The sequence below is a fragment of the Lissotriton vulgaris genome, chromosome 1_1 (assembly GCF_964263255.1).
Source record: "Lissotriton vulgaris chromosome 1_1, aLisVul1.2, whole genome shotgun sequence".
NCBI classification, from domain to species: domain Eukaryota; kingdom Metazoa; phylum Chordata; class Amphibia; order Caudata; family Salamandridae; genus Lissotriton; species Lissotriton vulgaris.
The window spans coordinates 1330587727-1330602525 of NC_141685.1; the positions used below are offsets into that span (position 1 = coordinate 1330587727).

The 14799-nt window shown below is 48.9% G+C and overlaps 1 protein-coding gene across 2 annotated transcripts in view; it reads left to right on the forward strand.

The window, feature by feature from the left end:
* The window catches only part of LARP4 (La ribonucleoprotein 4), a 331711-nt gene that overhangs the window by 200525 nt on the left and 116387 nt on the right, over positions 1-14799 (forward strand). For both annotated transcript variants that reach the window (XM_086966264.1, XM_086966274.1), the window contains one exon: positions 2384-2432. In XM_086966264.1, the coding sequence (XP_086822390.1) occupies positions 2384-2432 (49 nt within the window). The remainder of the gene's footprint in view (positions 1-2383; positions 2433-14799) is intronic.

The following is a 14799-nucleotide window of genomic DNA, read 5'->3' on the forward strand; positions in this document are numbered from 1 at the left end:
GTGATTGGTGGAATTTCAGGTGGTGGTTAATGTAGGCTGGATCCTTGGTTGTGTAGAACCTTGTATGTAGAGTCAGAGTTGCTGAGGTGGGATGTGATGTGGGTTAGTCAGGGAAGACTAAGGAGGAGTCTGGCTGCGTCTTTCTAAATTATCTGATGTCTCTGTAGGAGATGTGCAGGTATTCTACATCGAAGGCCTTGCTTTAGTCCAGTCACCTGGTGATGAGGGCCTGTGTCGCAGTGAGTCCCGTTTGTAAGAGTAGCCAATTGAAGATCTTGCGTAGCATTCGCAGAGTGAGGAATTCGGAGGAAGAGACTGCGTTCTGTGATTTTACAGCGTGCTTGTTTTTGGTGAGGATCCCGAGGTTTCTGGCATGGTCTGAGGGAATGGCTGCGGGTCCTAGGTCTGATTGCCACCAGCGGAGTTCTGTGTTGCTGGTGTTTCTGAAGATCAGTGCTTTTGAAATTAGGTTATTTTATGTTCAACCAGATTTCCTCAGTAGATGTACAAAACAATTGTTTAGGGAATGGGTGTTTGAACTATAGTTATTCATTTGACTTGCATGTACAATTGTGCAATGAGGCAGTTACAAAGCTTATCCAGAGTGGAGTAAAGGAGGGAGTAGAAATATTTCGTAGTAACAGCATCTAACATGCATGTTACACTTTAGGTTTGCTTAAGTGGGAGTATTTCAGGACTATTTATTGGGTGGTGATTTGAAAATGTCTTTAGCATTTGTGCTTAGGCTTGTAAAATGGCTGTTCAAGCTGGTTGATACTATTGGCAAGATATAGACCAATTTTCCTAAACTAATCTATCCCCGCTGATGAGAGCCTTATTACTTTAAATTGTCAAATGTGTTGCTGTATATGTTCTAGGCCGTATATGATCTAGGCCCTATATGTATGTATGTATGTATTGAGTTAGTTTGCCTATTTACAATGACATTTGTTGAAGTCTAGTGAGAAACATATCATTCAGTAGATAGTTGCCTAGAAGTCCGATGCCTGCTGGATTACCGTCAGGCAATAGATAAATGAGTGGAATGATGTCTGTAAATGTAAACTCATCCCAAAAGGCCACGTAGAAGTTGATTGAAGTAGCTTATTCATTCTGAGTTGGCCCGTTTTTTGGGATGGTAGAATTCCCTTTCTTTGCATTAGTGGCGATTTTCAGTAGGTTATGAAGTTGTGATGCATGTTTATGCTATTACAGTATATAATTCAGATTCAATGAGTATTTACAAAATTTGTGCCTGTTGGCCACGTAGCATTGTTGATTTTAATAAAGTTAAGTAAAATCAGTATGTCATGAATTTCAAATTAATTACTTGGCTTTTTAGATCTCAGAAGTACAAGGGTATGGGAGCATTTTAATAACCTGCTTGTTTAAAGAAATACTCTGAACTTTAGGCAGTTAAAATCTCTAATCTAGGATCTCTACATTACATTTTTCCCAGTGTGCATATGATGTGTGCTATTAGTAGTTTTTCTGTACAGGATTTTGAAGCACGCCTATGAATGTGGCCCAATGATGACCAAGTATCGCGCTTAGAGAGAACAGGGCACACCTTTGAAAGTCTAGGCAACTGTTCTTTTCTCCCACCTATTTACTCTTTCCCTCTAGTTCTATTCTCCTCCCTTTTTCTAACACCTAGACTGACATGGTTTGTCCTTCTCTGTGATTGGCAAGATTATGAGATCTGAGGGCTACACCTTCCTCTTCTTGACTAGTCTCTATGCAGGAATCCTTTTAAGAATTCTTAAATGTATTATTGGCTCCTAAGCACGGTGTGGCTGCCAGTTTACCCCCTCGTACTTTTGTGTAGGTGCTTTATAGGTTTTGATGACAGTTCTGTATTGATACTGTACAGAGAATTGTTCAAAATAGGTACTTGAACATTTCTAATTGATTCTGAAGACTACGAAAATATGCATTTCTGGAATCTTGGAAGACCGCATTTTATACTTATTCCAAGTGGTGATGGGTGAGAAGTTGGAGGGCCATTTAATTGTGAACACTAGCTTCCCATGAAACTGCCTCAAAGCAGTTTCAATTGAAGGCATCTTCAGCCTTGTTTTTAGCAGTAGTACATGATTTATTCGAAACTGCTATTTATCTTCTAAATTACTACTATGTTTAACTTAAAATAAAAGAAAATCTGAATATTTGAAAACCAGCCTGGCTGCTTTTAACTGGATTATTCTAGGTGAGTCATGATTGGAAAGTCTTAAGGTTTCATGTTTGTAGTAATCTATTACATAATGGAAAGTGATGTAAACCGATATATCTCTTAAGGTGGAAAATGCAGAAATGTGAATTTACACTTTAAATATTTCAATGAGAATTTACTAATACCGGCTTTTTTTCATTATTTGGCAAGGAGAAACGTTTACAGAGGACGGCGAAGAAGAGAAGATGAGCGAATCACAGTGAGTTACTTTGCATATTTGAACATGATTACACATTAATAAATGGTAAAACAGATTTATTTAATCTAGTCACCCTTTGTTTCACAGGGCTCGACAAATGTAAAAAATCTTACTGGACCTGCAGGTCGAGTAAGTAGACTTTTCTACTCGACCTAACATCTGTAATCCAGTCCTTGGCTTTCTTTTAATGAAGGTCGTACATCCTGGGACATTTAGTTTCAGTTGATAGTTGAGCCAGTGGTAAACAAACTTAAAGAGTAATTAGTTAAATATAAGTTTAGTACTGGAGCAGTGCATCCTTTGTGACATCATTTTAATTGCATCACGGGCCTTTTGTTTATATTTCTTTATCAAGTGTTTGCTTTCAGGAAGTTCCTTCTGAGTTGAGCTAGCATCTTTCTACTCTGATTTATTGGGAATTAGGGTGAGTGGGGGCAGTGTCCAAGGCAACACCAGCAGAACACCATCAGCGGCACTAGAGCGTCCGGGTGCAACTGTGCCAAACCGCGTTGGGTGCACAGTGTTACTCTGTGGGGATCGATCGTCCTGTAAACAGGCTGCAGGCTCGTACTGGGCCAGTTGGGCTGAAGAAACAGGGGTGCTCAGCCTTCATGATGCTCAGGAACGTAGGGACCCTGTTAGTCCTCTTCTTTACAGCCCTGGGCGACTGGTGCAGAGATGTCCTTGGGCCTCCGGGTTTTTCTTACCACGAGCAGTCGCGATAAAAGGGGCTGGTGGTGCAGAGGCTTACATTGACGTCTGGGAGTCCACGAGAGATCACTAAATTGGACTTGGTCTCTGTAGGGCTGGGGGAACCACTCTTGACACAGTTGGCCCACTGCAAATCCGGCTTGGCACTACAGGTGCAGCGGTGTCTTCAGACTTCTGGTTTTTGTGGTCCGTCCTGCCAAGGGCCTTTGGATGCTTGCAGGATGCAGGGAAGCAGGTCTGCTACTTCTCAGGAGGTCTTGGTACTGGGTGAAGTTCTGCCATGGCTTTAGAGAATTCAGCAGCTGCAGGACCGGCAATGTTTGGTGCAGTTGGCAAAGGCAGCAGGCTGGCTGGCAGGGTTATTGCCAAGTCAGTTGCTGTATCTTCTGTTCTTTTAGGATGCGACTCTTTACGTCCATATTTCAGGTCACCATAATCTGTTCTGGTGCCAGTGGTTCCTGTAAATACTGAAATACAGAATTTGTGGGTATTAGGGTAGTTGTCACTGGGCTACTGACCCTTGGGATCATTACACACCCTATGTGACGATTTTTCTTGGGAAGTGGGTGTAACCTTTTCCCAGAATTCTTAAATACGCCATCACAAAGATTGCTACTTCTGAAAAGTTTTGTCTACCTCCATTTAGCCCACCTTAGGGGTGGTACTAGCCTGGGAGTGGCACGCATAGCTAATTGTTCGAGGCATGTGGGCTGCTGAATTCATATCTGTGCATAGATCGCCACCTAGTGTTGGGTCCGGATGATTGCACATTGTTGTCCTGGAAGAGTCTTCGAAGTATCACGAGATAGGTGGCTCCTCCCCTGGACTACAGTGCGCATGGGCATCCTCTCCATCCTTAGATTGTTTTTTTCCGCCATTGGGTTAGGATGTACTTTCCCTTACTCGAAGTTCGGAATCGGAATAAACTTTTCTAAGAGGCCAAAAGGCCTTCGGACTCGTCTGTATTGTTTTCGATCGGTGCAGACAGCTTTATTTACAGTTTATTCAACTCAGGACGTTGAATCGGGCTGCGGGCCTTCTCGACGCCAAGACCAGTCGTCGATGGAACTAAGTCCATTTAAAAGATGCCCTCTTTGTAATTCGAAATACTCACATATAGATAAACACCCTGTATGTAACAAGTGTTTATCTCCAGAACATAATGAAGCCGACTGCCTAGCCTGTGCCCAATTTCGATCCAAAAAGAACCTTCGGATTAGACGGGCCGCTAGGCAAATCATGCAGAAACCAGCGCTGGCGCTCGAAAATATCTTCGATCTCGCCGAAGAATCAGATCAACAGTCTGATCAAGATTCAGAGCATGACTCCAACTACTATGTCGACGAAGGAGACAACATCGTCTAGGTAGGAGACGACGACCAGGGGATCGGAGCAGTCTAAGACGACTCCAGTGATGAAACGGGGCCAACCGTGAGTACAACGCCCAAGACATACAACTCTATGGTTCCACAGGCTCAGGTTGAGGCTAAGGCCTTCAAGATCTCGAAACACATTCTGTAGCCCCGCGATACAGCTCGGCTAAGAATATTAGAAAAGAGCCATCGGATCAACGTTACCCGAGATTGTTGATATCGAAACAAAGTTATTGAACCAAAAACAAAACCGAAACTGATCGACCACACAGTCTTCGTACCAAACTACGTCGATCCTTCGGAGTCTAACACAAGGGTCGTCGAGCCGAAGGCCAGCGCACCTATATCCACTCCAAAACGAAAGGCCGTCAAACCGATAAGATCGGCGCAGACAGCCGGCAACACAAAAAAGGGACTCGATCCGAAGAAGGTTGTCGAACCGAAACAGTCGACAAATCAATGGCTGTGATATCAAAAAGGTTTGAGCCGAAGAAAATCGACCCGAAGAAGGCCATCGAGCCGAGACCGCAAGGCATCGGTCCGAAACCACAAGGTCAGAAGGGTACTGTCGAACCGACAAAAAACGTCAAACAGATAAAAACATTGGCTCCAAAGAAGCAGGCACAACCTAAAATGACTGTTGTAACACCAAGGGCTCTCGGACCGATAACATTTGGCCTACCAACTTCCTTTAAAGCAAAGGCGGTCGACCCAAATAGCGGGATCGAACCGAAAACAACAAAACCAAAGACATTGGGACCAAAGCCAAGAACTACTGAGCAGGAGATCTTGTATTCAGACCCCTCATCAGAAGAACACTCAAAACTTTACATTGACCCTAATTCTGGCAAAGTCACTCTCTACAAGAGGGAAATCAGACCAGAAACTGATAAAGGGACTTATATCATCCCACTCAAAAAGAAAAGGGACTGTTCGACTTCACCTATTCTTTTTGAGCCTATAAAGCCAACTATGCCTAACACATATACATACACACCCACACCTCAGATGAAGAGGTGGATTATGAAGATGAGGAATACAATTACCCAGTAGAACCTGACCAAGACAGTCAACCTCAACCATGGGTGAACCCAGTAGATCCCGCTGACTCTCAGACCATTCCAGATACACCTGCATACCCTGCTAGGCCTTCTCCTACAGAGGATACAGCTGCTTTTAATGCACTAATAGATAGGGCAGCCCTCCATCACATTGTAGAGATGCATGCAGACCCCATTGAGGAAGATTTCCTCTTTGACACTTTTACCACATCAGAAAGATCTGTCAAAACACTACCTATGTTAAAAGGGGTACTTAAACATGCAGCATGACATATTTAAGGAAACCACTAGGGCACGGGTCATTAACCCCAGAATAGAGGAAATACAGGCCAGCACCAGTAGACCCCACATATATTAAGGGACAACTGCCCTTGGATTCTTTAGTAGTATCCAATGCACGTAAACTTGCAAACTCACAATCAACTGGAGAAGCCCCACCTCCTGGCAAAGAATCAAAGATCTTAGAGGCCTCAGGAAAGAGGGTGGCTGCTCAAACAGCTAATATATGGCGAATATCTAATACGCAAGCCCTGTTGGCTAGGTACGACAGGGCACACTATGACACCTTAGAGACACTTCTCCAGTATTTACCTGAACCTTACAAAGAACAGGGTAAATTACTAGCACAGGAGGGAAAGTTAATAACTAACGCCTCCATTAAATGTGCCCTAGACGTGGCAGATACAGCGGCCAGATCAATTAACACCAGTGTTATGCTCAGAAGACATGCGTGGCTTCGCATTTCGGGTAAGTCCAGTCCACCTTATTAAGCCAGCCAGTAAATCCTGACTATTTCTTTGGTCCAGCTGTAGATACAACCCTGGACAAAATGAATAAAGACACAGACCGCTAAGTCCATGGGAGCCTTGCAGTCCCAACAACATAAAGGCTCCTTTCGTCGCTCCAATTACAGAGGAGCTGCAAGAGGTAACTCATATTTACAACAAGGGGTGGTGAGGGACAGAGTCTCTGAATTAAGCAGAAAGCTCTCACCCAGTCAAGAGATCAGGGCTAGATCCAACACTGTTTTTTAGCTCGCTGCACCATCAGAGGTAACTCATCACAGCAGACCTCAAACTACAAAGGGAATATGCAAACCATCTACAATAAGAATAGAGGTGGATACCTTGGCAATAACCAGGGCAGAGTAAGAGGGAATAATACCACCAGATCCTCTACAAACACAAAGCAGTGACTTCTTGGCGCTACCCCCAGACCATAAACCAGTCGGGGGACAATTACCGCAGTTCCTACCGGTCTGGCAAAACATCACTACAGACAAGTGGGTAAGGCAAATTATCCGGGATGGCTATAACCTCCACACCACCCAACATACCACCAAGACACCGTCCTAGGTCTGTAGAACACCTAAATTTATTACAGCAAGAAGTCATCAGCATGCTGCAATAAGGGGCCATAGAACTAGTACCATTAGAACATCAGGGTACAGGGGTATACTCACTATACTTCCTCATCCCCAAAAAGGGGATGCTAGAGCGAATGGAAATTTTTCTGGCAATGAAAGCGTTCAAAGTACATTTATACAACAAGACTGTGTTGATCCGGACGGACAACATGACTGCAATGTACTACATACAGAAACAGGGAGGAACACACACTCCACAGCTATCACATCTAGCCCAAAGCATGTGGAAGTGGGCCATTCAAAGAAACATTTTTCTCATGGCGGAACACCTCTCCGACAAGGACAACCAAATAGCGGATCTGCTCAGCAGACACAGCCAACAAATGCACGAGTGGGAGATTCATCCCACAGTGCTACAACCATACTTCCAACAGTGGGGGCAACCAGAGATAGACCTGTTCGCCACAAAAGAAAACGCAAAATGCCAGTACTTTGCCGCCAGGTTTCCACATGCGCAGTCACAGGGCAATGCAATATGGATGAACTGGTCATGCAAATTTGCGTACGCTTTTCCCCCAGCACAGTTATTACCGCTAGTGGCACGCAAGCTACGCCAGCATTCACTGACACTAATCCTGGTTGCTCCAACATGGGCGAGGCAACCATGGTACACAACTTTTCTAGAACTGTCCGTGGTGCCTCATCAAAGACTGCGGTTAACACCCACTCTTCTCACTCAAAGCCATGGAGACATTCAGCACCCAGATCCGCAACAACTTAACCTTGCAATCTGGCTCCTGAAGTCTTAGAGTTTGGGTACCTAAACTTACCTCCTGACTGTATGAACATTATCAGGGAGGCAAGAAAACCTACTACCAGAGCATGTTGCGCTGCAAAGTGGGCTGGTTCGGGCTTCCTGGCTGGCACCAGGGGTTTTGTTGCAGCAGAGCCTCTGCTGATGGGAATCCCAATCTTGAGGAGGGTCAAGGCAGGCGGGTTCTCAGGGTGTCACAACGTTTCTGTCCGCAGGTGTCGCCGGGTATAGGCAGAAGCAGTTTCCAGGGTCGACTAGCCGGTAGGGCTGGGGCCAAGCCAGTTGTTGTCGTCCTTTTCCTCCTGATCTTCTTTCTTCTTTTTTTATGGGGATCTGAGGAAGGAAGGTTCAGGGAGCCCCTAAATACAGAATTTATGGGCCTTACAGGTAGGGCAAGGAAAGGGACCAATAGGTCCCTGTCCTGGGGTGGGTACCCCTTAGCCTGCTCCTCTCCTGCAGGAGCCTAGCTGTGATTGGGCAGGGCTCCCCATCTTTAAGATGGCCGGAGCCCGGGGTCGTGCTTCACCTAGGCTCCCCCACCTGAGTAGTAGGGTTGGTACAGGGTGGCACAAACACCTTCCTGACGTAGTTTTTCCCACCCGTCTACCCGACAGAGTGGGGGTCAGAACTGGTGGGGGCCAGTTGCTGGGTACAGCAAATGGTCTGGATAAGCTCAGGCAGCATGCCTTTCAAGCTTCCCCCTGCCCATCCTGTGGGAGGAAACCTAGCACCACGCCCAAGATGTGCATTGTTGCAGGCCCAGGAGAGCGGGGGGCTTTCCACCCAGGGGTCCAGCAACATGTGTGTGGCAGCCTCGGCAGCCACTCAGCGCAGACGTGGATTGTAGGTTAGGTTTTCAGGGGGCATCTCTAAGATGCCCTCTGGTGCATTTTACATTAAATCCCACACTGGCATCAGTGCAGGTTTAATGTGCTGAGCAGTTTGGTACCAAACTTGTCAGTCTTCAGTGTAGCCATTATGGTGCTGTGGAGTTCGTAATGACAACCTCCCAACACCATATACTCTTGATGGCATCACTGCACTTACAGTGCCCAGGAATGGCCCTGGGTACTGTAGGGGCACAGGGCTCATGCACCTGTGCCCACACCTCTGGCATAGGGCACCCAGATACAGGGGTGACTGAAGTATGCCAGGGCAGTGGGTTCTGTTGGCATGGCACACAGGGATGTGTGCCATGTCGACTCCTTGTTTAGTTCTGTACTTAGACACTCAGCCTGCCAAGGCAGTGTGTGGATGTCAGGGTACAGGGCCTCTGAGGGTGGCATAATCAGTGCTGCAGTCCTCAGCGGTCTTCTCTGGTCGCAATGCCCTGGGTACCTAGGGTACCATTTACTAGGGGCTGATAGGTGGCCAGAGATGCCAATTGAGTTTTAGTTAAAACACAGGTTCGAGGCATGTGGGCTGCTGAATTCATATCTGTGCATAGATCGCCGCCTAGTGTTGGGTCCGGATGATTGCACATTGTTGTCCTGGAAGAGTCTTCGAAGTATCACGAGATAGGTGGCTCCTCCCCTGGACTACAGTGCGCATGGGCATCGCCTCCATCCCCAGATTGTTTTTTTCCGCCATTGGGTTCGGATGTGTTTTCGGTTCCCTCTGTCGGAATCGATAGTTGTAAAACTTTTCTAACTCGAGACCAAAAGGTCTTTATGCTGGGCGTCGGTATCGTTACGTTCGGGTTTTGTCTGTTCTCAGCTCCGAACTCTTGCTACCCATCCGAGTGCTCTCGGCGCGGACGGGCCTACTCGACGCTCCAGACATGGAACGGACTCCGTTCAAAAGGTGCCCGGTGTGCACCTCCAAGTATTCACACCTCGATGTGCACCCTGTGTGCAACAAATGTTTGTCACCGGACCATGATGAGGCCAGGTGTATGGCCTGCTCAAAGTTCCGGTGCAAGAAGACTCTCAGGATTCGTCGGGCCGCTAGACTCCAGGCCCAGTTATCGGCAACCTCGGCGCCCCCGCCGGACGACATCTTCGAAGAATGTGTTGAAGACGACGATGTCATGCGGGTTTCGGACTCTAGCACTGCGTCTGAGGGGGATGCCTATGACGCGGGAGACGAGGACTTTGACGAAGCCGGCGACGAGGTAGGGGACGACGATGGAGCAATTGCCACCGTGGGGGACAGCTCGGAGGAAGAGCGTCCCCAGACTGACCCAGGGGTCAATCCCCTTCATGCGGCCCAGGTCGAGGGATCGCCTTCGGGCCTTACCCAAGACCTCGTTACTAGTCCAGCAGCCCCGCCTCCGGGCCCGGTCACGGACATTTCTAAGGCGCCACTCCCGTTAACAAAAAAGAAAGTGAAGCCATTGGTATCCACTCCTCCGGTTTCGAAACCGAAAGTGAAAGCTGCGCTGGTGCAGAAGGCTCTGGAGGCGTCGACTTGCAAAAAATTCAAAATGGCCGACCTGAAGAGCCGTGCCAAGATGGCCGACCCGAGGGCCTCGGGGTCGACGCCGAAGTCGACCGACGCGGCCGCGTCGGCGCCGAAGATGGTCGAGGTCGATGACCCGAAGAAAGCTTCGAAGAAGCGTCAAGGCGATTCCACGGCTCGGCCCGTCGGGGACAAGGACCGTGAAGTGTCGGCTCCGAAGACGTTGCCTCTCGCCGACCTGACTCCCGACTCGGAGAGATCGGTCGAGCCGGTCAAGCCCTCCACGGCCTTGACGAAGAAGGTCGCGGAGTCCCTGCAACGGATTCGGAAGGACGCTGTGGTTCCCGAACCAGGGGATGTGGTGCCGAAGCACACAACAAAGCCTGCAAAGGCGCAAACGCCTATCCGATTCACCCTGCCGCCAAAGTCGACGCCGAAGGCTTTCGCTCCGAAGCTTGGGGCAGGTGTGCCCTTGAAGCAGGTGTCGACTCCCGAAGCGGCACTGGTGGTGGCGAAGCCTCGGCTCCAGCCGCTTGCAGAGGAAGAGCGTCGAGAGGTCATCATCGACGCCAATACCGGAAAACTGTCTCTCCTCAAAAGGAAAATCACCACGGAGCCGGTGTTGGAGCATTTTCGCATTCCTCTCAAAAATAAGAAGGGTACTGCGGGTACTTCGGCCCCGTTCGAGCCTGCCTCTCCACAAGCTTTAGAACATTCGCCAACGCGTTCCAACGCAGGGGATGGTGACGATGAGGAGGTCGAGTACAACTATCCGGCGTACTCGGATCCGGAGGAGGAACATGTGCCTTGGTCTGCCGGAGGCGACCCGGACGACCCGCAATCTGGTCAGGAACCGCAGCTCTTTGCTGCAAAGACTTCACCGACGGAGGACTCTGCAGCCTTCAACGCTTTGATTGAGCGAGCTGCAGCTAACCATGAGGTCGAGCTGCACTCAGATCCTGTGGATGTGGACTTTTTGTTTGACACTTTCTCAGTGGCTGAAAAGTCAGTCAAGACATTGCCAATGCTCAAGGGAGTGCTCAAGCACGCAACTGAGGTCTTCAAAGAGCCCACCCGGGCGCGTGTCATCAATCCTCGCATTGACAAAAAGTATAAGGCAGCGCCCTCGGATCCAACATACATCAAGGGACACTTGCCACTAGACTCGTTGGTGGTATCCAACGCACGCAAGAGGGCGAACTCGCAGACCACTGGTGACGCTCCTCCCCCAGACAAAGAGTCTAAATATTTGAGGCCTCAGGGAAACGGATTGCTGCACAGGCCGCTAATATTTGGCGAATCTCAAACACGCAGGCCCTACTTGCACGCTACGATAGGGCTCATTATGACACCCTAGAAACACTGCTGCAACACTTGCCTGACCAGTACAAGGAGGCAGGGGAAATGTTAATTCAGGAAGGAAAGCTCATCACAAACGCTTCCATTAAATGTGCGCTAGACGTGGCTGACACAGCCTCCAGGGCAATCAACACTAGTGTGTTGCTGAGAAGACATGCATGGCTTAGGATATCAGGTTTCAAACCGGATATACAAACAACCATCCTGAACCAAACAGTTAATCCTGACCACCTGTTCGGCCCTGAGGTGGATGCGACACTGGAAAAAATGAAGAAAGACACAGACACTGCTAAGTCTATGGGGGCCCTCCAGTCTCAGCAGTTTCGGGGTGGTTCCTTTCGCCGCTCCAATACCAGAGGCACCTCAAGGGGTCAGGCATCGCAGTCCACACAGTATTATAAAAGTAATACCCAGACCTCATACACCAACAAGGGTAGAGGTGGCTACAGAGGCAACAACATCAAAGGCAGGGGACGTGGAAACAGCTCCAGGTCCACCACCGCCAACAAGCAGTGACGCCTTGTTACTGCCCCCCGACCACACAACACCGGTCGGGGGGAGACTCCAGCAGTTCCTGCCCGCGTGGAAATCCATCACCACGGACAGGTGGGTCAAGTCTCTTATCCAGTACGGTTACTGTCTGGAACTTACTTCCACTCCACCGAACATACCTCCAAGAAGCCGTCCTATGTCTGGCGAGCACTTGCACTTGTTGCAGCAGGAAGTTCAGGTCATGCTGCAAAAAGGGGCAATAGAGCTTGTCCCACTGCAAGAAAGGGGTACAGGAGTTTACTCTCTGTACTTTCTAATCCCCAAAAAGGACGGATCCCTACGGCCCATCCTGGACCTCCGGCCCCTCAACTTGTACATTCTCTCGGAGCATTTCCATATGCTCACGTTGCAGCAGGTACTCCCTCTGCTTCAACAGGGGGACTTCCTGGCTACGTTGGATCTAAAAGATGCATACTTTCATATCCCCCTGCATCCTTCCCACAGGAAGTATCTCAGATTCACGATTCAAGACCAGCACTACCAGTTCAGGGTTCTGCCGTTCGGGGTCACCACAGCGCCAAGGGTCTTTACGAAGTGCCAGAGCGTCCACGTCTACCCTTACCTGGACGACTGGCTCATTCAGGCAAAAACAGAACAACAGTGCGCCGACCACGTGTCCCGCACCATTCATCTCCTGCACGATCTGGGATTCTCTCTGAACTACCCGAAATCCCATCTCCAGCCCGCCCATGTACGACAGTATCTGGGCGCGACGATAAACACTCTGGCAGCCACTGCGCAGCCAAATTCAGTGAGAATCGCCAGTATCCAAACGCTGATCCAACGATTCAGACCTCAACACTCGCTTCCAGCGAAAGTGTTCATGCAGTTGATAGGCATGATGGCCTTCTGCATTTCCATTGTCCCGCACGCAAGACTACATATGCGTCCGCTTCAGGAGTGCCTAGCACGTCAGTGGACTCAGGCTCATGGGCAACTGACAGACCTAGTGTTGGTGAGCGGTCGGGCATGCAACTCTCTGCATTGGTGGAATCCACAAAACCTTTGCAAGGGCCGACCATTCCAAGAGCCTGTGCCACAGATTATCCGGACGACGGACGCTTCTCCAGGGATGGGGAGCGCATGTACTCCACTACACAGTGCAGGGACTATGGACACTACAGCAAAGGAAGATGCACATCAATGTGTTGGAACTGATGGCAATCTTCATGGCCTTGAAGGCGTTCAAAGTACATCTGTGCAACAAGGTCGTGTTGATCCGGACGGACAACATGACAGCCATGTACTACATTCAGAAGCAGGGAGGCACACACTCTCCGCAGCTGTCTCGTCTGGCTCCGAGCATGTGGAAGTGGGCCATTCAGAGGAACATCTTCCTCATGGCAGAGCATCTCCCAGGCAAGGACAACCAAATGGCGGACCTGCTCAGCAGGCACAGCCATCAAATGCACGAGTGGGAGATACATCCATCAGTACTCCAACCGTACTTCCAAAGGTGGGGTCATCCAGAGATAGACCTGTTCGCCACAAAGGAGAACGCAAAATGCCAAAGCTTCGCCGCCAGGTTCCCACACCCGCAATCGCAGGGCAATGCGATGTGGATGAACTGGTCAGGCAGATTTGCGTACGCTTTTCCCCCAGCACCTCTGATACCGCTGGTGGCACGCAAGCTCAGGCAGCACTCGATGACTCTCATCCTGGTTGCTCCAACGTGGGCTCGCCAGCCGTGGTACACCACGTTTCTGGAACTCTCCGTGGTACCGCATCAAAGGCTTCATCTCACTCCCAGCCTTCTGACGCAGAGCCATGGCGACATTCAGCACCCAGATCCGCAACAGCTCAACCTGGCGATCTGGCTCCTGAAGTCCTAGAGTTTGGCTACCTCAATCTTCCTCCCGATTGCATGAACATCATTCGGGAGGCACGGAAGCCCACTACTAGAGCTTGTTATGCGGCTAAATGGAAGAGGTTTGTCATTTACTGTGTTAACCACGATATTGACCCGCTTGATGCTTCCATTCAAAACATCATTTGTTACCTGTTCCACCTGTATCAATGCAATTTGGCGTACTCTTCCATCCACATTCACCTGTCTGCTATGGCAGCATACCTCCAGAATAGGCAACACCTGTCACTTTTTAAGGTCCCTGCTATCAAGGCTTTTCTGGAAGGACTCAAAAGAGTCATTCCACCAAGGACCCCACCAGCTCCGGAATGGAACCTCAATGTGGTTCTTACAAGACTGATGGGTCCTCCCTTCGAGCCACTGCACTCTTGTGAGCTTCAGTTTCTGACTTGGAAGGTTGCTTTCTTAGTAGCAATTACATCGCTACGGAGGGGTAGCGAGTTGCAGGCGCTCACCATCCAAGAACCTTTCTTCCAAGTACATGCTAACAGGGTTGTGCTCCGCACTAACCCTAAATTCTTACCCAAGGTTGTATCTCAATTCCATATGAACCAGACAATTGAGTTGCCGGTGTTTTTCCAAAACCCAGAGACGCTGGCGGAGCGGATGCTCCACACCCTTGACGTTAAAAGAGCCTTGATGTACTATGTGGACAGGACAAAAGATTTTCGCAAAACCAAGCAGCTTTTCGTTGCTTTTGCCTCACACCACAAGGGAAACGCGATCTCCAAAGCTGGGATCGCTAGGTGGATTGTGAAATGCATTCAAATCGGTTACGCTAAAGCTAAACGCACTCTCACTATCCCACCAAGAGCCCACTCCACCAGGAAGTTGGGGGCCTCTATGGCTTTCCTAGGTAACATT